This window comes from Bombyx mandarina, chromosome 11 (genome assembly GCF_030267445.1).
Source record: "Bombyx mandarina strain Sakado chromosome 11, ASM3026744v2".
Lineage (NCBI taxonomy): Eukaryota > Metazoa > Arthropoda > Insecta > Lepidoptera > Bombycidae > Bombyx > Bombyx mandarina.
In genome coordinates, this window is record NC_143218.1 from 13951631 (window position 1) to 13977780 (window position 26150).

Sequence of the window (26150 nt, forward strand, 5' to 3'; positions counted from 1 at the left end):
CGAAAAACTCGAAAATCCTACGTAGGCAAGTGGTGGAGAGTCTTGTGGGCACGCCTTGTTCTTCGAAGACTGATGCGTTTTTCCGATGCGCCGTCCAGGGAATCCGCGGCATTTCCCTCCAGCGCCACATCTCAAACGCGTCGACCCGACTTCGATCAGCCTTCTTTAGAGTCCATGTCTCCGCCCCATATAAGAAAATAAAGCACTACCACACTGCCTAGTTTTTCCGCTTCAAGCGTCGGACAATTGTTATATCAATTGTGGCTTCAAATCGCAAACCGGGAAACAACGCTCAAAATGTGCGTGGGTGACAGCAAACGCAGTCTTAAGTACATCTGAATTAATAAAAAAAAAAAAAAAAATTCAAAACATTCCCAATACATACACAAACTTTCATGTATTAAAATATTATAAGAAAACCCGTCATATCTTCGCCTCTTATATACACTTTAACTGGTTTCGTGAACAATAACATATTCGGAACGTAATTTATTTGATCCTCGAAATGAAATTGACAATACACTCATATAATACGTGTAACCCTGAGCTCTGCTCATGCATGACCCCCGCCCCCCTTAGTCAAATTTATTCCCATAGGTATGTCGTTCAATCATTGACTTTTTTCATTTTCTCTTCCGCCATCTTCCTTAATACATTTTATGTATATAGATTCAATCAAAGTCCATGATATCATTGATTTCGTAGTTTAATAGATATTAACAAATAATATATTTAGGTTTGAAGATCATAACATCAACTTTAATGACTTTAACAATTAAATAACAGGACTAAAACATCGTGTAACAAGTATAGTGCCCGCATGTACATTACTGGTGGTATGGCGTTTAATAAGGCCGCACGGATAAATACCTACCGCTATTTTCAAAGCAACCAAGTATTTCGGTTCGAAGAATGGGGTAAGCTGTGACTTCGACCACATGACTTTGAACGAGTGGCGGCATGCACACCGTCCGCAACTCATGCCCACTGAGTGTCTCGCCGGATCTTCTCAGTGGGTCGCGTTTTCTGGTGGTAGATTCTGCGAAGCACTATTCTTGCTAGGGCCAGCGTTAGCAACGTTCACGGTTTGAACCCCGTGAACTCACCTACACATTAGGGTGAAACTGACATAGTCTCTCAAGGCTATCAGCATAGGTAAAACCGCAACTCACACATACACACACACACCGCACAGAACACGAGGCATCAATCTATCCAAAAAACCATTTTATTCATGACCAAAAATACGCCAACAACACAGCCTGTACTCATTTACGAGACTAGTTTTACTACATATGTGATGCAAAAGTCCCGAAAAAATTTTGAAGATGTTAGACAAAATCGCAAATCAGCGAGTGACGTCACAAAAATAGCTACGGTAAGAACAAATCAAAAATATATGCACCCTTCCCGTTACGTGACGTGATTGAGAAGAAGAAAATTTACATGAGGGACGGTGTTTTGTCGCGTGCTACGATTTTTATTTAAATCACGCTATTTATAAATGCTACTACTAGGCTGCCAGATAAAAATTGACAATTTCATTTTCACAACCTCACCCACTGAGAAGATCCGGCGAGAAACACAGTGGGCCGTGTCTATAGGCTAGATGTGTTGTATTGGGATCATGACTGTTTTCAGCATCCGATTTTGCGAAAATTTCCAAATATGGCAACATTTAAAAAACGTCTAATAAAATTTAAAAAGCATTATTATTATCGGTTTCCACCTAATGTCCAGATAATGTAAATCAGCTACAGGATTACTGACCACCCAATTCCAATTTCAGACATGAAATTAAAGTCTCAATTGTATTGTCTAAAGGCTTTCTAATCCTCCAATCAAACCCCATGACTGCTTCGCGGCTGAAATGAATAGGATGGTAGTACTAAGCCGTGCGGGCTCACAATATGCCCTACGACCACAAAATATGCAAATTTATTGCTTTTAATATTTGAACACTAACCTAGTCTCTAATTTTTTAATTTATTTTTACTACCTATTCTAGTAACATCGAGGGGTTATACTAGATTCACAGGACGAGTAGGTCAGCTCACGGGGCTATCGTGAGCTGACCTGACGACATTGCTAACAATAGCCCTAGCAAGAGCAGTGCTTCGCAGAATCTACCACCGGATCGGAAACGCGATCCACTGAGAAGATGCGGCGAGAAACTCAATGGGCTGTGTCTGTGGGTTCAATCGCTTCGCTTACTAAGAGTTAGTTACACCGGGCGCCTAATCTTTTAGACCGCGACACTTTTAAAATAAGTTGCGCAAGATCCACTCTAAATCTATCGACAGCGATTATAACGCAAATCATACGCTTAGCGAAACTAATCGTCAGTACATAAAGCATCAGCGAAGAATAAAGTACGTCACTAACATTCAAATGAAATGGGCCCGAAATCGCAGATAAGGAGGTTTTACGAACGAAATAAGGCGAGCTGATGGGAGTGTGCGAGGGGGCGCCGACTTCCTGATACACGCTGAACACATAATACTCGACGAAATTGAACTGAATACCTATAAGGAATTGGAAAATTCATATTAAATGAATATGTTACGTCTACCGTTATACCTCCGGGATAGATTACCGGTATTCATATTAATGTTTCTAAATAAACATGAACATACTTTAGTATCTATATATTAATACGCGAAGCAAAAACTTTGTATCCCTTTTTACGAAAATTGCGCGGACGGAGGAGTATAAAATATCCCACACTTATAGAGAATATAGAGAAGAAGTGCACAATGCCAATATTTTTTTAAAATAATGCATAAAATATACATTAAATCAATAAAGAAAACATTACACACACTACATACCGTGTATTTGACGCACACACGTATGCATACCATTTATTGTCAAACTTTTGTTCTTGACGTCTGTTGTCAAATTGAGAATAGAATATGGTTTGTCTTTGTTAATATTTTTTATAGTGTAGTCTTTTTATAATGTAGTAGGCGAAATTTGTGATTATAGAAGTATAAAATACAATCATAATAGTGTACAAACTTACAATTCCAATTAATTATAGCCGAATTTCGACTACTGCGGGACCTCTAGTTTATATAAATTCTTAAATAACAGTAAAGAGTATATTAAATTTATATACGTAATCTCGAATTAATGAATAAAATTAACCTTCGAGTGTTCGCATAGATGATTCCAGAAAGCAATTAAACGTAGTATTTATACATATAAATTCTCAAATAACAGTAAAGAGTCTATTAAAGCTACATATATATATATAATCTGCACCCAATGAATACAATTAACCTTCGAATGTTCCCATAGATCAGCGGTCGGGGAACTTTTTTAATTATTACTCCTAAATATTTTTGTGTAAGTTGATATTACCCCATGGCGAAGAACAAAAAAAAACGAAATCGCTTCTTTTTAGTATCTTTCATATTATAGCCCCCATGATAAATTTGAAAAGAAAACAATAACTAAAAATTTAACGATTCTAAAGAAGTTTCACTTCTATAATAATATTTTTTTTTACTCACAACAGTTTTTACCCCCAAAATTTCATTTTACCCCATTTTGGGATAATTTACACCGGTTCCCCTACCGCTGCCATAGATGATTCCAGAAAGTAATTAAACGTTGATACATAAAAGCGAACAGCCCGCCCAATCCCGCAGTGCGCACGTATCAGGGCTCAATTTCCCGGGCTAATGAATCTAAGGCGTCGATGACTCGTTGTTTCCCGTGTAATTAAACGTGAGGACGCATGCGCAGGACACGCCCAGCCGCACAGCCTCCCGACCTCCCTTCGACCTTTAATTACTGCCAAGACATTACCCCCTTAATGCTCCTATATAACTGCCTTTTAAGGAGTAATTACTTTGGAAAGTAACGGCTAATGGCCCAGGGAGGCAGTTCAAAGGATTGAGAATATTTGAGTGGTGTGTTCTTTCTTTCATTTCTATTGAAAAATACATCGAATTAATATCGAATTCAATTCATGATACGACACTGTCCCTCTGCTGGCTCTAACTACCTAATTGAATCCCTTAAATTAAAAACAATTGACAGTCCATCTCCTAAGACACGTTTTTTATTATTTCTCAGATAAGTGGACGAGCTCACAGCCAACCTGGTGTTAAGTGGGTACCGAAGCCCATAGTCATTAACAACATTACTACTGCCACCTACTTTGAAACTTTGACCACTTTCACACCGAAACGTATTACTGCTCCACGGCAAAAATAGGCAGGGTGGTGGTACTTACCCGTGCGAGCTCACAAGGTACCCTACCACCAGTAATTAGTCTAATAATAACTTTTCCTGGTTTGAATTTTTTTACTAATTACCTATGTGTTTCAAGAACAAAATTCATCTTAATTCTGAACTAAATCGTTTAGCAGTTGTCAAAATAACGTATTCCGGTAACTGTCCGTGACATAAAGTTTTTAGGCGGCACGTGGAGGCAAATATGCTCATTTGTTAGGTCGGGACTGCGGAGGTGGGGATCTGACGAATGCGACGCACGTTCAGTAGCTTTCTCATTTTTCACTACATTGATCTAACGTGTGAATTATTGTTTGTTGCGTTCTAGCGACGTACTCTGTTTGTTTACTGCGATTGAGAAAGTTTTAAAGAATTTTCGAATTGTCTCGGAACGCTTTGGCAGACGTTCAAAGTTGTTCTTAATATCTGAGAACACACGCTTGTGTGTGCTTAGAGTTACTTTTTCGTTTAGATCAACACCATACTATGAAATGACAGTTTAGATTTAGTTTTACTGGTGGTAGGACCTCTTGTGAGTCCGCACGGGTAGGTACCACCACCCCGCCTATTTCTGCCGTGAAACAGTAATGCGTTTCGGCTTGAAGGGTGGTGCAGCCGTTGTAACTATACTGAGACCTTAGAAATTATATCTCAAGGTGGGTGGCGCATTTAAGCTGTAGAGATGTCTATGGGCTCCAGTAACCACTTAACACCAGGTGGGCTGTGAGCTCGTCCACCCAACTAAGCAATAAAAAAAAAAGTTTTAAATATATGTATTTATCTCTAAAATGTAAGTATGTATATATAATAGAAACAAAACCGTTAAAGTCCTGAAATACGTAAACCTCAAAGACGATGTGTACAAAACGTTGTTACTTGGCCGGTGTTCATTTTCACGACCCAAATACATAAGAGCGGAGACCCTCGCAAAGGATCTACGAAGCAATACTGTCGAAACTCAATCTAAATTTCATTTTACGCCTCAAGTATCACGTACGAGCATATAGAACAGTCTCTATCGTCCTTCGTAACTCGACGTCCGCTGTCAAATTTTAATTTCTCCCTCAAATATTTACCGAAGGAAAAAGGATTCCCAGGCGGGCCTCGCTCTAATAAGTTTTCCATAAGAAGGGGGGCGTGTGGGGAAGGGAGGGAGGGTGAAGGTTCTTATTGTGTTTGTAGAAGCTGGCGCATCCGGGCGCATACCTAACAAGATGGATATGTGTTCAGACAGCCTCCCCTTTCTGGCCACCCCTATGTAGTCAAGCCGTATGTAACTCCAGCGAAACTGCACTGAAATTGCATTGCCGAATACTAATTCGTATTTCCTCGTGCTGCTTTATTTGCTTTAGGTCGCTTCGTGTTTTATATCCGCCATTTTGTATTTTACAAGGTATTTATTTTCAATTATGTACATTTCATACGTTGTTTAATGCGATATTGAGTTTCGTACACATAAATTAGGTTTTATTGTTAAAAAAAAAAAAACTTTTTTTTATTGCCCTTTTAGGCAGACGAGCATACGGCCCACCTGATGGTGAGCGGTTACCGTTGCCCATGGACTTCAACAATGCAGGCAGAGCCAAGCCGCTGCCTACTGTTACCTACCCTTACCTACCTGCGTAATCAAAAGTGTTTGACACATACGTCGTTTTTACAACAGCATTAATTTCTTATTCAGTCTTTTGAAGAATTCTGTCATAAAATCATAGACATAGAAATGAAGTTACGTGACGGCTAAAAGCAACTAATATATTATTGAAATGTAGTTTTATTCAAAACAGGAGAGCTGATACGGTTGAGGATAGAGCAACAGTATAAGCGGTACTTACTCATCTATATAAATAAATAAAATTGGAGTGTTTATTTGTAATAATAAAATAACAACTTTTTACTAAATGCGTAAGCATGTATAATACCACAGTACATATACCAATTTTTTTGTTAATTGTTATCTGTCAGTCTGTCTGTTTATCTGTTCTGGCTAATCTCTGGAACGGCTGGACCGATTTTGATGAGACTTTCACTGATAGTTCCAGATAGGTAGCTGTTGATATAAAGAGTAACTTAGGCTTTTTTTTTAAACTATCTTCGCCCGGCGGCGTCACCCGTGGTACGACAATTACCGCGGGTAACTTCGCGGGACTCAGCTATCAATAATAAAATTTAATGTTTCCGAAGCGAAGCGAGAGCGGGTTGCTAGTACTTATTATTGCTGATAGTAGGGTGCCTTGTAAGCCCGCACAGGTAGGTACCACCACCCTGCCTATTTCAGCCGTGAAACACTAATGCGCTTCGGTTTATAGGCTTAGTGCTCATGCCCCAAGATGGACGGCGCCATTACCGCAATGTCTATGGGCTCCGTTGAACACTTAACACCAGCTGGGACCTGTGCTGGTCCAACCATCTTAGCAACAAAAAAATGAGCCTGTAATAGTCCTAACCACCAGTAATAAATTTTCCGGGTTTGATTTTCATTATATCATTAGTATGACTAACATATAGAGAACATATGCGGTGTTAAATGTCCTTAGAAAATTAGATAATCCGGGCTTCAACAGGCATAGCTATGAGTGTTTGAACGCTTAAAATTGTCGTTCATGATGATGATAGTTGCTTTACGATCTTCTTTACAACTACATAGCTACAAGAATGTTTAGTTGAAAGAATTAGGTAAGAAAGTAGGTAGCTGCTACTATGGAAGAAGTATGGCTTGAAGAAGCCGTAACTTTTAGTTAACAGCTAGGAAGAGCTATCATGGTTGTGATTATGTTTGCGAAAGATGGTCTGAAGGGATTATATAAAGTTGAGTCTTACTTAAGTTTACGGAGCTGTCTGTATTACATATAAATTATTTTATTTAAGTATTAAAAGGTATTTATTTAATTTATTGGTATAAAAAAATAGAATTTTGATTATTTGAAAGATTACAAGAACCGAAATATAAGCTTGCTAAATTTTGTCGCTCGTTGTTATGAAGACTGTGGGTCTTTTTTTATTTATTTTTATTTATTTATTTAAAAACACCAACAGCAATACACACAAAATATTCAGGCTTAAAATTAATAAGTATAAAATTAAGTCTGGTATGTAAGCCAGTTACAGGCATGTACAGTAATCTCTTATAACACACTATGACATGTTACAGCAATTTTACAAACAGCGGAAAAATAGGTTAAATTTAAATATTACCAGTACGACATAAAAAAAAATTGAAAAGAACATGAAAACAAGAGTTAAGTACTTAACATTCTCTCATTAATTACAAACAAAGGAATTGGATACCAGTTTGTTTTTGAGAGCAGGACACGTGTCGTTAAATATGTCGATGTCGTCAATTAATGCACATATTTGATTATATTCACTACAAATCTATATATATAAAAGAAAGTCGTGTTAGTTACACTATTTATAACTCAAGAACGGCTGAACTGATTTGGCTGAAAATTAGTGAGGAGGTAGCTTAGAACCTGGAGAAAGGATACTTTTTATCACATTCCCGTGGAACGTGACATAAAACGTGGTATAACAAAACGCAACTGATATGGAATAACAAAACGAAACTGACAGCTAAACGTAATGTAGTCTATGGTTAATTATAGTAGAATTTTGAAGTTGACCGGTTGATGTGTTTGAAATAAACCGTGTGGCGGAACAAAGTTCGCCATGTCCACTAGTCTTTGATAAAGGGGAAAATTTAAGGAGGTTTGTTCTACTTGCGGGAATATGGAAAATTTTAGTGATAGGATACCGTGGGCAGTGGTATGTTTTGGGCAGTGGAGTGGTTTTTGGAGTGCGTTGTTAAATTTACTTATTTACACATGACATTTAAATCGAAATATGTAAATAGCTTTGAATTAAGGCCCTGATTATGCAAAATAAACGTAATTTACCTACGTGAAAACGAAAACAAACTCGTAAAATTCTCGCCGAACGCTCATTGAAACGGGACGCATCCACTCACGGCGCATCGGCGAGGCCTTGTCGTCACCAAATCCGTTCGATATAACTTTTTCCCGTCGATTATTTCAAGCAGCCTTTAATGTTTTTATTTAACGCCCGCGCGGGTATTGAGCCGGTGTCGGCTTTCGTCACTCGGCTTAATTTATTGCCGCTCCCGGACCGCGAAGCGTTTGTTTTTATTCGATAAAAAACGCGAGCTTCGTATGCGAACCGCGCGTACCGACCGCGCGTTTTTATCGGCGCGCTGATTTAATTGAGCGTTTCGGAAAATGCTTCGGTCTTCCATTTTAAGATTCTCTGGTCGAGCAAAAAGTAAATGAAAGTTTACTCGAAGCTTATCTATATACTACCTGTAAAACGAACGCACAAACGTTCAGATTGAGTTATTAGAATAGAATTAATTTGTAATTATTTATTTACTCCATAAAGTAAATACCTACTAATGCACACTACCCTTAACGTATGAGATATTGGTAGGTATAATAATATCCCATATCCGATATATCGGTATGTGACAATATTTAATTTTGCGTTGGCTAATTAAACATCATGAACGATCTAGTAAATTCTACCTCAAAAAAATATGTAAAATACATTCAACCAACTCACAAGTATATTATGATATAATATACTAGCTTTTGCCCGCGATTCCGTCCGCGTAGAATAGATACTTTGGCATAACGCTAAATTTTACCCCCCACTTCATTTATGTAGAAAGTGTGAAAATATTTTTGAATTATACAATGTTAAGGAGCTATGTAAACCCCTATTTTGAAACATTCTTTATTGGTGCTCCACTTGTATTGGTCTAACCGTGATATTATATAGCCTATAAGCCTTCCTCAATAAATAGGTTATCTAACACTGAAATAATTTTTCAAATAGGACCAGTAGTAGTTCCTGAGATTAGCGCGTTCAAACAAACAAAGTCTTCAGCTTTATAATATTAGTATAGATTATGTTTCTCGTATGATTACTTGGAAACTAAACTGAAACAGCGAAATTTCAAATCAAAGGCAAAAAGTAAATTAAATAAATCAATACGCGATTTCTCTGAATTGAATAGAGAAACATATTAGAAAATTCAATGCAATAAGCTCTATGTGTATAATAACAAAAGCCAAAAGTGTACTGAGAATTTGATTTTCCTTTGTCTCAGCACCGAGCCCATAAAACGTGTGTGGACATCCACATGTCCTGAAAATTATCCGAGCGAGTCCCCCCTCGAGGGGGGAGGGCAGAAAACATACATTTTTAACGTCACCTCCCCTCGGGGGCGAGATGGGGGAAATTACAAAAGAAAACAGCCTTAATTTCGAATGTCATCTCCGTTCCACCTAATCCTCTTATCGTTTTATATTTTGGCGGCTGAATTTTCATTTATTTTTGTTTGTTTAAGGGAAAGGTTCGCCGCTTTCGAATTACGTCTCAAATTGTTTTCGATTCGTATTTATGATTAGGTTTGTTAAGTCGTCGAGGAGCTTAATAGATCAACTTGGTTTTCCACGGAATTCCATGTTAACAATTCAGCAATAATTTGACATTCCAAGAAACAAAAACCAATCGATATGAACATTAACTAACGAACATATAAGTAACATTATTATTAATATACATATATAATATACATGGTTATTATTATGCAACAAATCATAAATGACAAATTAGATTTGAATTAGTGTCTCGTCAATAGAGAGATAGAGAGAGAGAGAGTAATAATTCTCGCGATGAAAATAATTATTCGAATAAAATCGATACGTAAAAGGATGTTACACACTCAAAACAAGACAGGGTCATAAATGTTAAAATCAGAAAACTTTATCACGAAACCTGTCGTTACAGCATCCAAGATATTCACGATGTTACCATCGTTTTATTGGTAGATGCAGATCGGAGCAGACAATAGCACGTCAGCGCTGGATGTCGCATTAATCAGGAGTAGTGCAACCATAATTCAATCGGTGGCTAGCGGTCCCAGCCTGCTTTTAAGTCCGAACGAGTGACCAATGTTTTGAGACGTAAGAAAGAATTTAGTATCGATGGATATTCCTTTTGTGTTTGCATCTAAAGTCAGATCTACTTGTATTACTTAAAATAATTTGCAACATACAACTGGAAACTAAAATAAAATATACTCTTTCTTAAAACTAAAAGCCCTAATCAGTTTACCTAATATTAAGTCCAATTCGATCTTTTGAACAAAACCAGGTATGCCGCATCCATTTAAAAAAAATTAATAGGCAGCAACCAATAGCATTAACTTCATATTTTACATAGAATGCGGTGGATGTCAATACGAGTCTGCGCTCAGATTCAATCACTCAGCGGACTGCAACGGATCAACTTTTGCAAATTAATGAAACATTGATATCATCGAGACTTACTCTAAGATTTATTTTTTTATTTTTATATATCTCCATAACGTAATGCCAGTGTTGTTGTTAATTCTTCAAGATCATTGTATTTTTAAGGTCACATTGTTTGTTTGTCACATTCACATTGACCTCGGTCTTCTTTTTCTTCTCTGGAGGCCCCAGAGTCCGACATAACCCAGTCTCTTTTCCCTCTCTTCCGGGTATCTGAAAGAAGAAAAAGGTCACGTTGTTTGTATAAGATAATTAAGTATTACCTTTATATTTTGTACTTAGTCAATAACTTATCCAACACATAATGCACACACAACATTGCTAGTGGGAGCAATGGCTGTAGTGAAGACGAGGCACTTTAGGACAAGCGAAGAAAATGGGTGAGTGGATAATACGACGAAGAACGAAGTAAAGGAAGAAAAACTAGTACTCTTTAGTGATTCCCAATAAGTTTTCTTCAGTGGACGAGTTCACGGACCACCTAGTTTTGAATGAAACCTTTCACACCGCAGTATAAATGCCGCTACATCAGATTGAAGACTCAATTGAATAGAACGACGGTGACACCCTTTAAACTGGTGCTAGTTGTAAACCCAGCCGTGTGGAAACTCGATACGGTCTACCACCAGTAAATACCAGTTGGCAATCGCAGCATTCGGGTATTCTCATATAACGCTGCTGCCGATTCAATAGGAATTCATTAGTCGCTCTGTGACTCTTGCTAAGAAAACGAACTAGACACTTTTTAATTAAAATTTCGCATACCATATCTTGTTTCTTGATGGTACTATGCCAGAATCCTCTCTTAAAGTCTGTCAACAATAACTACACAACTCAATCGAATTATTGCGTGTGAACGTATAGAACACGAATAAAGATAATACATAAAATCTAGAGAAATAAAATAAGCGATCAGCGTAACAAAATCTTGATAATTGTAAATAATTACAGCTCTCAAGAGTTTAACTTAAAACAGGGTTAGTATCAGCTGGTAGATAGAACGTGCCTGGAGCTAAAAATTACTAGAGTGATATAACTTAAAACAGGCTACCATATTTACTGAACGATCTCCCATTAAGAATAAAAGAAAGAAAATAATAATACGCGAACGTTTAATAGAAAACTAAAAAGCTCTTCGAGCATGCTTTGCAAGTCTACCTAATATAATCACTACACTAGTAAATTTTGTTAAGTTAATATTATATTGTTAAGTTAATACTCAATTGTTCCACAGAGAAACTGTAAAAGTAGCTTTTTTTGAAACTGAAATGGGAAATGAATAATCAAAAAACATACATACATTTACAAATTAAAAAGTAGAAGTTTGAAAACGAAAAAGAACCTTAACTATTAACCTGCCTACATAAAGCCTACAAATTCAATACTTTAAACCAATACATAAATAAAACCGTAAGACGCCATTAATTAGTCTAAAACAATAAATACGACAACCGGGACACGTGTAGCCGCTTAAAAAATATCCTTAGAATTATTTTTTACCATTGGACTAATATAAGAAAACAGGAATTCATCGACTACAAACCAAAGTTTATATTTTACTGCTTGTAAAGGTCAATGTGAAGATTTAGAGCATCATATCAAATCTCAAGTGAATACAGATTTTGGCCATGATGTTGGGTTGATGTTTTTTTTTTTTTACTTTTCTTGATATAGATACGTAGCCATGGTTCTTCTAGTATTATGTGGGCAATAGAACCCATAGATATTACAACGTAAATTCCATAGATCTTCAGACCACTTAAATTCACGGTCCAGAACAGAAATAAGGAAGTACCTATTTCTGCCGCGTTATTGTAATGATGTACTTTGGGAGGTGTTAAAGGAAAATGTCTTTTTGCGTGTGTTCCATATTTAATAATCATCTTAATCCTAGTTTACAATTTTATTATGAAGAAGCCTATGTTTCTGGATCGTCCGCCTTATTAGGGGGACATACGAGATTACACCTATTAATTATGTTATATACTAAATGCTATGCTATAATATATAAGTATACACACTTCATTATAATCATGCCGGATTAAAATACGCCCTACTAATACAGAAATAAATGTTACGTCCACGTCTCTCGGTGGTTCGGAAACTTTTTTAATTGTTGTTTTTATTCGGATTCCGTTTTTTGTGATTGATTCAGCAGTTGTCATTGTATTCGTTCGAGCTCGGATCAGTTTTTATCTCTTTTTCGACGATTGTTTGTGTGTTTTAAAGGAATCGTTTTTTTTTATAAAGAATCGGGTATGATAATAGGCCTCTAAATAAAATCTTTTAAAACAGGCAAATAAATTCAATGATTCATTGTAATCAGTTTTAAGTTGAGTAAAGGCTACTTGACATAAACTGATGATGTAGGTAAATATCGATTTTCTACACGTGCACTTATTTAGATGGAGGTACCCGTTACGTCAGCAAGGACACCACTCGTTTGAGAGATCGCAGGTTCGTGACCGACACGTGCCATCTATGGTTCTTAGTTTGGTAATGTGCTCATGCGATCAGGCATGTGGTAACGAATTAATGACTCTATCAATACTCATATATATTATTACAATTTGAAAATGAATAAATTCGAAATATAAAGACATTTCGCCTACGCAATGTAATGTAAATTACTGCCCACCTCCAAAACAAACAACACATAACTATCTATAAAAAACGCTCAATCATTAAATCTGAAGTGATCGAAAGTAAATCGAAGGTGTTCTAAAACTTTTATCATTAACTAGTAAATAGCGTTTGATCGCGATATCTCATTTCATATCCGCAAATGAGTCTAATATCGATCGGGAATCGAAGCCGGGAGTCACTAGTCATGCAGCAAGCATTTATCATACATATCGACGCTGCACCCTGTGTTAATGTGTACTATTCATAATGTTTCATAAACTTAACGAGGTGCGCCGCGCGGTTTCGTCCGCAATAACATTGATAACAATGAAACGCATTCCCCATCATTCTAAGTATTTTAAAACATATTGTAGCTTAAAATTTTTTTTTTTTCGTAATGAACATTATCAACCCCTTTCAACCCTTAAGGGAATATTCGAAAGGGATCTCACCTCTAGGATACTCAACTAGACTCTAAATCCACAAAACTATTCTTTTTTTTCATTGCATTGGAGGTTGGACAAGCTCACAGCCTACCTGGTGTTAAGTGGTTACCGGAGCCCATAAAAATCTACAACGTAAATGCCGCCACTCACATTGAGATATAAGTTCTAATGTCTCAATATAGTACAACAGCTACCCCACCCTTCAAACCGAAACGCATTACTGCTTCACGTCAGAAATAGATAGAGTGGTGGTACCTACCCGTGCGGACTCATAATAGGTAATACCACCAGTAATATTCTCAATAGTTAAGTCATAATTCGTTCTCATGTATTATTATAGGTAATGTAGACTATTTCGAGGTTTAATATTGTGTTTTCTCGCCCGAGTCTAAGGGCATATATCCAGTAAATCTCATTTGGCTATCACAGTACGCTGATCACGCACTTAGAGAACGCTACTTCCCATTCTCCAGAAAAACATTTTGCCTTTCACCAACCGTGCGCTATGATATGTCCTTCTTCAAACGAGACTTGTGGAGGGTGCTTAGCGGTAGGCAGTGGCTAATCTCTGCTCCCGGCAACGGTATCCACTCACCATCAGCTGGGTCTTATTCTGGTCAGCCTTCAGGGGCAATAAAAAAAACCATACCCAAGTAAGATAAGAGTGTGGTGACACTATTCTAGACCGATACCAGACTGCGAATACTGCGACCGCTATTCAAAATCTCTATATATAAAAATGAATTGCTGTTCGTTAGTCTCGCTAAAACTCGAAAACGGCTGGACCGATTTGGCTAATTATGGTCTTGAATTATAAGCCCAGAGAAGGTTTAAAAGGTAGATAAATATGAAAATACTCGGAATTAAATAAAAATAACAAATTTTGTTTTTCCTTCAATGTGTCCATGTGATGAAAAGCTTAGGTCTTTTATTTATCGATTGAGGCACTACGAAATCTGCCGGGTCAGCTAGTTTGAAATAAAAATCGGCAGTTTCATTTTTAAATATTAGACGATATTGAGTCATCACTTGAACGTAGGTACTTGTATCGTAAATCGCAATGGACTATAACGTTACATTTAATTTGGTTGGCAATAAAACGGGAGCATTAAGAATTCGCGCGTACCCACATCTGGTTCGAACGAAAACTAATCGAAGCCGGCACAGAACAAAACGTAAACCGTTTTACGATCGACTCCATTGATTTATATCGGATTCATAATTCGATGCTCCTGCGCATCACAGGGCTTAATAATACGAGATAGAGTCGCTTAAAACGTTGTAAAATTGTGTTATACTCGTAGTTGTGTAACGATCGTAAAATTAACATTGATGCTGCAGTTATATTGACGGGATTCGTCAAATGTTCGCATAGCCGCTTAAATGTGACGCATTGATCAAAACGGACGTTATTAGGCAAATGTCCCTTTAATAAAGGTGTTTGAGTTCGAAAGATATCAACCCGCCAAATTTAGATCGTCTAGTTGACTACTTTTTGCAACTCACACTTGGCATTCTTTCACGAACACGATTTGAATTTAAATCGAATAATTAAGAAGAGTCGTCATCATGAATTGACAATTTTTTCAAATGTTGTAATGATAAAAAATATTATTAATTGGTGTAAAAAAACCCACCCTTCAATAACCTTCAATAACTGCCCATGCTATGAATATTCGCCCGAACACAATAATGATTTGACGATTTTTAGTGTAGGTACATACTAAAATCGCCGATGTTCGCGCGTTAATGTATTCGTAGCATAAAACGCATTAAGAAAACGATGTAGATCCGCGCATCTTTATTCTTAATCTTCGGTTATTTTGAAACCGAAAAGAGATTCACGAATTTTATTGGTCCAGTCGTAACGGACATTTTATTGCTATAAATCGTTATTACGCTAATGTTATTTTGTTATTGCTATTTTGAGGTAGTTACTTAGCCTAAATACGAGTAGTTACGTCGCTATCAAATTTTGAAGAGGATCTTGACTAATGGATTCGTTTACGTCAACCCAGGATTGTTCTGTTTAAAATTATTATTTCTGTTTGAAATCATTCAGCCCATGAAAACATTGCGATCGACACGCACTTTGTTACTGTACATCAACAAGAGAAATATAAACACTTTAATTAGCATCATCAAGTATCAAGGTAACGCAATCCAGTAACACTTATCGGGCGTCCATAATAATTTGAAACGCGTTGTTGTACAGCGAGGTGCAAAAGTGGCTGACCTGACATCACGCTTATGACCCCAAATGGTTTTATCCCTTTCCTCGCTATTATTCCGTCCCGCTCTTACGTCACGTCCTTACTTTTCCTAATCAACCTTAATCGGTGTTAAAGTATTTAAACTAGCCGCGTACCTTATAAAGCGGATTGAACCTCTTGCATTTAGGTATTTGACGATAAGATTAGTGATGTGGCCGGTTCGTTCGAAATACATTTCATTCTTCAGCAGAACCGGTTTGTTGATGAAAACGTAATTGCAATCGTGCGAGCTGAAGATTCAACATTTCCGTTTTATTTTTATTGATGTCGCAATCAAAGATTTAATTTTCAAAAAATATATACTGCCTGCCAATTTTCCTGGTCAGTAACATACTAATCGACACGAGTGCGAAATATCCTATACTAAAAAATAAAAAGTTTAATAAAAGAAGTTTCCTAAGATTTACATTATCTGTGCAAATTACATTTGTAAATAAAAATTTATCAACGCTTTGCTACTTTCATTTGTTCAAAAGAATATTAATACAACAAAAAAAAACGAAAAAAATACGCATCTAACAGTCCTATTTCATGTTCATAAGGTATAAATAAATATGTAATAGTTTAAAAATCTCAAAACGACGCTTACCAACCGAACCAACAATTATCTTAATCTTTTTTTATTTTTAATCTTTTGAAGTCGATGAATATAACGTTTAAAGATCCAGTCACATACCAAGCCAATAAAACCGTGTTCAAAATGTTTTAAATAATTTTTCTTTCAATTCAGTCATAGTCACGCGTAATCTACTAGTATAGTCTAATCAAGAGCTGTTATACGTAGATATCTCTTCGGGTGGTCGCTAACAAGAGCATAAAGGTCATTCTGAAGTGTCGGAACGCACCATCGTGACAAGACGCTCCGCTTTTGTCCGTCTCTCGTTTGATACAATTACTTGGTGAATTGTTGTATGTATCTGTAGAATCTTTGACTGGTTCGATTATCATTACGGGTATGATTGTGTTCACTTTCCTGTAAATGACGAACGGTTCTGATGTTCTATTTTTGAAAAGACGCTCAATTATAGTTTATAATAAAAGATCTTTAGTGCCTATATTAAAGTAAGCAAAAAAAAAACTTTGTAGGGCTGTACAGTTACTAATTTTCTATATTCAGGTTTTTTTATACTGTGTTGTTAGAAATCACAGACTCTGCGACATTTTTACTTGAAGAACATTTAAACTGGTGGAACATTTTTACTGGTGGTAGGACCTCTTGTGAGTCCGCGCGGGTAGGTACCACCGCCCTGCCTATTTCTGCCGTGAAGCAGTAATGCGTTTCGGTTTGAAGGGTGGGGCAGCCGTTGTAACTATACTGAGATGATAGAACTTATATCTCAAGGTGGGTGGCGCATTTACGTTATAGATGTCCATGGGCTCCAGTAACCACTTAACATCGGGTGGGCTGTGAGCTCGTCTACCCGACTAAGCAATAAAAAAAAAACGTATCTTAAAACTCCATAAACTAACTAAATATATGAGCAGAAAAAGTCACACTACACCTTCACACTACACCTACCAAGGTTCATCTCTGCACTCCCCTAAGGTAGACTGTTAGAGAATGCCTATGGCATTAAGTCCGCCTTTGTAATTTCTAGTATATGAAGTTATAAATAAAAAATAAAAAAAAAGTGTCAAGAACTCATGAAATGTCTTCATGAATGCTGGTCAGCTTTAACGATGCAATTTTTAGCGGCATCAGCCACCATTTATTTTGAAATATTTGCTTCGAAACAATTTAAATTGAAGACATTTAATTTTCCAGAAACAAATAATTTTACTCTTGTGTGAAAACGGAGAGCATATGAGCCATTTTGCTGTTGAATTGTTCTCATTTTGTGATGTATGGGAATAGTTTTGAAACGTTAATCATTGGATATCCAAAAAGTGTTACCGGACTTAATCTTCCCTCGTACTTCATCTATACATATAAATAAAATTAGAGTGTCTGTTTGTAATATTGAAATAACCGCTTTTTACTACATGCATATGAATATATATACGGTACATACACCAAAATAACATTTTTAACAATTTTTGTCTATCTGTCTGTCTGTCTCTTTGTTCCGGCTAATCTCTGGAACGGCTGGACCGATTTTGATGAGACTTTCACTAATGGGTAGCTGATGATATAAGGAGTAACTTAGACTACATTTTTTTAGACTAGCTTTGCCCCGCGGCGTCACCCGCGGTACGACAATAACCGCGGATAGCATCACGGGACTCAGCTATCAATAATAAAATTTAATGTTTAGAAGCGAAACGAGGGCAGGTCGCTAGTACTTATTATTGGTGGTGGTAGGGTGCCTTGTGAGCCCGCACAGGTAGATACCACCACCCTGCCTATTTCAGCCGTAAAACACTAATGCGCTTCGGTTTATAGGCTTAGTACTCATGCCCCAAGATGGACGGCGCCATTACCGCAATGTAATGAGCTCCGTTGACCACTTAACACCAGGTGGGTTTTTCCGAAGCGAAGCGAGGGCGGGTCGCTAGTCAAGAACAAGAACGTAACACGTAATGCACTAAAATCGTGATCTATTTCTCAACGGTTGTACCGGGCATATCTTGTTACGGTGTTCCCATGCTTTCCGTTGAATGGATCGCTTCGTAAATTGATTGCAACGTTAAGTTCATTGCAGCCCGTCATGAGCTCCTCGCGTGTTGTCATCTCGCATTTGTCCTGTCTGATTACGAGTCGCACATTGTATTTTATAGCAATAAGCGCGCTATTATTATTTCGCTATTAGTCCGTGTGCGTTCCCCGCTATTAGCTTCACGTCTTCATCGTCAACGTTTGCTACGGAAATAATAGGCTGAGATTTGCTGATAATTAATTTATTAACAACTAGCTTTTGCCCGCGACTTCGTCCGCGTGGAATAGTTACTTTGGCATAACGCTAAATTTTACCCGCGACTTAATTTACAGTACTCAGGATTGGAACTTCTTTACTGAACCGGTATGGCGATGAAGGAGCTAGATTTTGAGATTTTTTGACAATTTATTAATTTTTCGTAAAATATTTGTTTATTTCTTAATAAAATGTATCCTATGTTACTTCTAATACCTCCAAGAATATGTTTACAAAGTTTCATGATGATCGGTTGAATAGTTTTCGCGTGAAAGCGTAACAAACAAACTTACATTCACATTTATATATTAGTAGGGATTAACTGACGGTTACGATTGGTATTCTCCATTTCAGTTACGTTACGAAATGTTTCAAGTTTATTCATCCCAAAACTTTCGTACTCTAAAAACCAGAGTACGATAAACTCTAAAATATTAAAAAATGAACTGGACTTTAGGTTAAAAAAAAAATTAAAACCCAGTCTAGCGTAAACAGAAAAAAAACATGTTCAGATTAATTAAAATTTGAGCAACTGTGAATTTATTTATTGAAAATGATTCATTCGGTAAAAAATTCAATCAACTGTCTGAATAGCATCTTTAGGCCAATCATTTCGATTCGCGGTATTATCGTTTCGCTCTGGCGTCTCCGTGAATGCGATGAGATGAAACGAGCATCAATTAGAAGATCTCGATCGGAAATGCAAGAGATCGGTATACTTCCGATGCGATTGTATAGAAATTAAATATACGATTCAAATGATCTATTTGATTAGTTGACCTTAGGTGATATATCAATGAATCCTAGTGATGTAGTCTAAATAATATAACTTTACAGTCAACATTTAATTTCAGACAGCAGCGGCTTGACTCTGCCCCCGGCATTGCTGAAGTCCATGGGCGACGGTAACCCCACACCATCAGGTGGGCCGTACGCTCGTTCACATACAAGGGCAATAAAAAAATTATTACATGCCAACATTTTACAAAAATTATCTCGAAAACATTTTCCAACAAAAGTACACCGATTTTTTTCACAAGTTTATTTATTTATTTTATATGTTCTAAAATATCAAAACGTATTAAGTAAGTCGTATTTTTTTTTTGTTTTTATGGCGAACAAAAATGCTCTCATCTTTTTTAATAAGTAACCAACATTTATATTACGAAGTGTTTCTCAATACACGTTACAATTTTTAATACACAGGGCTGTATTTAAGCAAGCACGAAGTAAAAATTAAGCGCAATTATGTGAATGAGCCGGCGTGCGGGAATTTGTATGAAAAACCATCGGAATTCCTTTCAGAGTGTTCGGAAACGTCGATCGGAATGCACACTGAGCCCGTCCCCCTATTGTTTGTCGCGGCTTTAAGCTATTTAAACAATTAAATGATAATGATAATTCAAACTATCATTCGTTTGATCTATTATCTTTTTTAATTTGTTAATCGATCCGATCTCTGACGGTCATTGCCCCAAAACTATTTAACCTATTTTCAATTATTTAATTCTTCTTCTTCTTTTTCTCCACCTTACCCCACTAGGTGGGGTCGACACAGCAAATTTTTCTCTTACATTCTCTTCTATCAGCCGTCATCTCAACACTCACTCCTCTCTCTCTCATATCGTTATTCACATACTCCACCCATGTCTTCTTCGGTCGACCTCTTCCCCCTCTACCTTGCACTACCATTTCCATATATCTCCCAGTCACATGCATCTTCTCTCTATGCATCACATGGCCATACCACGCTAACCGTCCGCTCTTTAATTTGTTGATTACCGGGGCCACTTTCACATTTCACTTTCCAATTATTTAATTGATTTTTAAATTATATATTTGATTCAAACTAATAATAATCGAAATTTCACCACAGTCACGCCTGAAGGTTTTTAAGCGTGTTTCCATGCACTACGACAAAATTCTGCTGTCTGTTTATGAATATCAAGTAAAATAATTCTACATTTCATTAAAAAAATCCATGATACGTAAACCACTTTTCGCTTTGTAAACATTATTGCAATTGTTACAGGTAAGTTCCAGTGGTCGTCGCTACAACAACTACATCAATGCATTTAAAAAGAAAATTAAAATTAGTAAGTAAAAAATTTTCGCACCGAAAGCGCTTTAAAATGTTATATTTATTTACGAAATCGTATTCTTTTCTCTACCTAAAGGGCAATTCCAACTACGCACGGTTCGAATCTCGTCCGAATCGAATCGATTGGTAAATTCGAAATTATAAAAATAACTAAATTCAAGTAAAACAGTCTTAAAGCAACTATTAAACAATCTAATCACAATCAAAAGATAGCACAACTCCAAAAAATGGCCGTTAAAAACCACGAATTCTCTTTTCAAAACGTAAATACGTCACAAAAATGAAACCGCGCGCTGACGTGCGTCCGCGCTTCCAGCATCATTATGGCGGGGGCTCAATCAACGCCTGCATTAAGTGCCGAACACCACCATTGTTCTGGAAGCGTCTCCGAGCCTGAGTTACAGCCCATAACGGGCATAACTGTTAATTATATAGCATATATTCTCTGTGGTGCACTCCGTACTTTGTCCGATTTTATTTACGAGGTGCGGCCCTTGTCCAATGTTCTCGGGTTACGTTGCAATTCGAAAACGGAACGTCTATTCGTCCAGACGATATTTTTATTGCATCATAAGCGTAAAAATGAGCCGCAAATAAAATTAATTGTATCATGAAAACACAGAGAATTATGTTAATAATTGATTAAATTTTCGGGGGACACGTACTAATTTATTGCAGTCTTAAATCACATCGAGTATACCTATAATATACAAGATATTAAGCTTAAGTTTCACTGTAAAATAATTTATAACATTATCCGGACAACAATCTTTGTTCAAAAGTCAAACAAATTCTTAGGTAAATATTTAAATATGGAGCAAGAAACAATATTTATGATATTCCGCCGCCCACACGCCTAAAAATCCCAATAACCCAAAATGTATTTGGAAACTGTTGCGTCATTCTTTTTATGCTTATACCTACGTGTTTCCTTTATTACAAGTGTAATCTTATTCGTACAACGTAAATATCAATTTTCAAATATTCATCAAACTAACTGAAGTATGTATATCAATTTTGGTAGCGTCTGGAAGTAGATTTTTCCAATTTTACTTACCACGTTACGTTTGGTATATCAAAAACTCGGATTTTAAAATCGGACGCCGGGAATGTCGATCGTGGAACAGAGCAAAGGGAAACCAAAAGAATTGTCATTATTCGGGACATAATTTCGAAGGGTCCGCATCTCAGACGTTGAAAAACCACACACGACTTTTACGGCGACAGTGAGTATGCTTTATGGCGACTGTCAGACATAAGATAGCTCGATTAACATTCAACCTCGCAATTAAGTCGCTGGTAGTACTCAAGGCAATTTTCACACGATGTCTCATGTTGTGGACATAATAATAATATTAATAGCTGGGAACAAATCACGCACGGTCATCCGGCTAAGAATTCCCTGTGTTATGGGTACTAGAGACTGACATACATAATTATATACGTTCAAATATATATGGATTATAAACATCCAGACATTGAAGTCGTCGTGGCCTAAAGGATAAGACGTCCGGTGCATTCGTATCTAGCGATGCACCGGTGTTCGAATCCCGCAGGCGGGTACCAATTTTTCTAATGAAATACGTACTTAACAAATGTTCACGATTGACTTCCACGGTGAAGGAATAACATCGTATAATAAAAATCAAACCCGCAAAATTATAATTTGCGTAATTACTGGTGGTAGGACTTCTAGCGAGTCCGCATGGGTAGGTACCACCGCCCCACCTATTTCTGCTGTGAAGCAGTAATGCGTTTCGGTTTGAAGGGTGGGGCAGCTGTTGTAACTATACTGAGACCTTAGAACTTATATCTCAAGGTGTGTGGCGCATTTACATTGTAGATGTCTATGGGCTGCAGTAACCACTTAGCACCAGGTGGGCTGTGAGCTCGTCCGCACATCTAAGCAATAAAAAAAAACAGCAAACAAACCTTTTCATCACACGAATGTTTGTCCGATGTGGGAATCGAACCCACGACCCTCAGCGCATCAAACAAGAACGCTATCTATTGCACCAACGACTCAGTGTATTATATATGCTTTTTAAAACTTAACAAACTGCCAAGGCAAAGGTATGTTGTGGGCCCATTTGAATTGGTACGAAAGCTCTGCTCGTTTCTACCGCGAAGCTCTCGTAACTTATGCATTGTACTGTAGAGCTAATAAATGAACACACAAGCGCATGGACATCTCAAAATGGACGGCATGGCCCACCTGGTGCTAAGTGGTTACAGGAGCCCATAGACATCTATAACGTAAATGCCGCCACCCACCTTGAGATATGAGTTCTAAAGTCTCAGTATAGTTACAATGGTATAATATAGTTCAATAAAATAAAAATAAAATGGCTGCCCCACCCTTCAAACCGAAACGCATTACTGCTTCACGGCAGAAATAGGCACAGTGGTGGTGCCTACCCGTGCGGAATCACAAGAGGTGCTACCACCACTAATTACGCAAATTATAATTTTGCGGGTTTCATTTTTATTACACGAAAAGAATGCGCGAGTCACATAATAAACATGTTTTGAAATTCCGAAACCGCTTGCCTAGTGCTGTTACAAATTTAGGACATTTCAATATAAAATTACGCAACGTTTTGTTTAACATAATTAAATGATTACTCCAAATAAGATTCGACGTCGCGGTAATAGAAAGAACAATCAAATGCCATCGGTACGCAACCACGGTGACCTATCACGACCGATTCTTACAACAATTAAACTGATCTCCGGGGAGGACATAAAACAAACCGTCCGCCCGTGAACAACAATGGTTCCCGGACGGACCCCGTAAAAACTCTTACCACATAAAATATTAATAGAAATGCACGTGTGTTCATTGTCAATAAATTATCCAAGTGACAGAGCAATAAAAAAGTATATTTCTTGGCGGAGTGAATGGGAGGCTGACGAGGAGGCTTCGATGCGAGGTAGCCAATAAAATCGGCTGGCGTTTGGTCGTAAACTTCCGTCGTAGACTGCGTGGCGAGACACGGTGCAAGGCCACGGCGAGTTGTAGCAGTCCATCTCTTCCGTGGCATCACACGTCCGCGTTCCCATTACCGAAGTCCGACTCACATTCTAAAATTAAATGTACAATCGAATCAATAGTCAACAGAGATATCCGCGTAACGCCCGAAGCAACTTAATCCAATAACGCTCATTAATGTTGCATGAGCTACACGAAACGCTTCTAGATCTTTTCCTCGAGTGCAAAGAAAGGTCAGGGGAGTTAAATTAAATTAGATTACATAAATAATTTATAGAACTCGACATCGGATGGACGGCTTGACGGGCCCGGAGGAGATATGATCGGTGACCCGCCGGTACAGCCTCACCTTCTAATCTCCACGATTCCATCTCCTAATACCTCGTCTTGTTTCGATGGCGAACAAAAAACATGTAATGCTTTTAATTAGATTAAATTGATTTATTTTATATCGATCGACGTTACAGATACGACTGAATCGTACCTACAGGTAATTAAGATCGGCAAATAATAACCGTGACTAAACTAAAACGGCTTGTTGTTATTAAAATTATTATAACTGGATTGCGAGAGTGCGAATCACTAAATACATTAAATATTTCGGATGTGTAAAATTATTATTTAGTCCTGTCAATCACATTAATAATATGACAAAGGGCAATACATTGTTTCTCTATCGTGAGAGTATATAAAATACGTTACGTAATGGTGTGATATCGTGTTGTTTCTAGGTTGTTGTTTTTTTTTTTTCTGACGTAAACAATTCCGAGTCGAAGTGTCGGGCAATTGTTCGGCCAGCCCCGATTGAGTTCTAGAAAATAAAAACAACGTAAATCAATTCATCCCAGAGAACGCATTTAAAATTAAAATAACATAAGCTATGCAACAATTTAAGTCAACGCTTATAAACAGCTTACAATTTAATATTGTAATAGTTTCGTGATCGATACATATCTTTAAGTTTTGTTAAAGGAAAAAGCCAGAAAAAAATTGTAGATCGTTTTGCTCCAGAGCCGAAAAGTAATTAAAAATAATTTGTTAAGCATACCGTAACTAGACTCTGCTTTGTGGTCGCCGACAAAAGGATTACGAACGTGCTCGCTTAAATATTTTAAGCATGTTAAAATGATATATACTTTTACTAATTAAATCTTTAAGTAAATCAAGATTAACATTCCGAATGCTTTCTTAGTATTGATTTCTTTTTGTAGTGAAACAGATCAGTTAATAACAGAGCTATATTTTTCGATTTGTATCATACTTTTCACATGATATTCAGAAATAAAATCAAAACGTCTTCTCTCTAATATATATTTTTTTCTATTCTTCAAGAACGAATGAAATTTTGAACACTCACACTAACCTACTTCAAAACTGAACAAAAAACATGTACCACCCATCTTTTATTGACAACAGTTTTCATGTATTTGACGAAACAATATGGATTCCACTACCCACGTCCGTGAGTGATCCATAAAGCGCGAACTTAGCTAATGAAATAAATAAAAAAAACACAAAGTACCATTTTTCAATCAAACACATTATTTCTCTTTAAATTTGAATCTTATGATTTTGGCATTAAGGGCCTACTTGATTATGTGAACGGTACATTAAATTTGCTGTCAGTTCTACCTGCGAGCCTCTCAGCATATTGTCTAGCTTTGATTGAATGCAAACAGCGCAGCCGGCGAATGCACAAATTTAGGGTTGCCAATTTTAATTTAAACCTGAAGGCATTGTTTGGGACATAAATTTAATATGAGTAAATTATTATTTAATTATTTTTTTGATTAAAATTAAATTATATCATGACATTTAATAAAATTAACTTATGGAACTTACCAATTCGGTGTAACAAAAAATAATGAGTTATCCTTTAGTCTACCTATATCTAGCCGTGTTTTCTTAGTTGGTGTTTTATTTATCTATATTCTTTATTAGAGCCATACACCTATTAGGTTAAGTCGGCTTAGTCAGTATTCAAAATAAAAAATTGTCAAATAATGTAATTGTTCTAATCTGGATTCAGAACAAACATTTACGAAAATGACAGATTCCTGTCACCCCTGTTTCAAGTTCATGCACCTTTAACAAAAGATCTAATAATTATTATTTTTCATCTGCTACGTTTTTGTCACAGTTATCAATCAACCTAAGGGCCAAGCATTCGTCCTTTTCTCTCTTGTTCTGTATTGTATCCGTTCGTCTCTGTTTAGCACCATCCAATGTAATTATATGAACACCTGGGCGCAAAAGAATGTCGCACAAAGCGACGGGTAATGACGTA

At 37.0% G+C, this 26150-nt stretch overlaps 1 protein-coding gene across 2 annotated transcripts in view; it reads left to right on the top strand.

The window, feature by feature from the left end:
- zfh2 (Zn finger homeodomain 2) overlaps positions 1 to 26150 on the top strand; it is a 142179-nt gene that overhangs the window by 79967 nt on the left and 36062 nt on the right. Inside the window, exon 5 of one of the 2 annotated variants that reach the window (XM_028180553.2) lies at positions 20803 to 20866. The exons of the other annotated variant lie outside the window; for it this stretch is intronic. Coding sequence (XP_028036354.2) covers positions 20803 to 20849 — 47 coding nt within the window. The 3' untranslated portion in view covers positions 20850 to 20866. The remainder of the gene's footprint in view (positions 1 to 20802; positions 20867 to 26150) is intronic. 2 annotated transcript variants of the gene reach the window in all.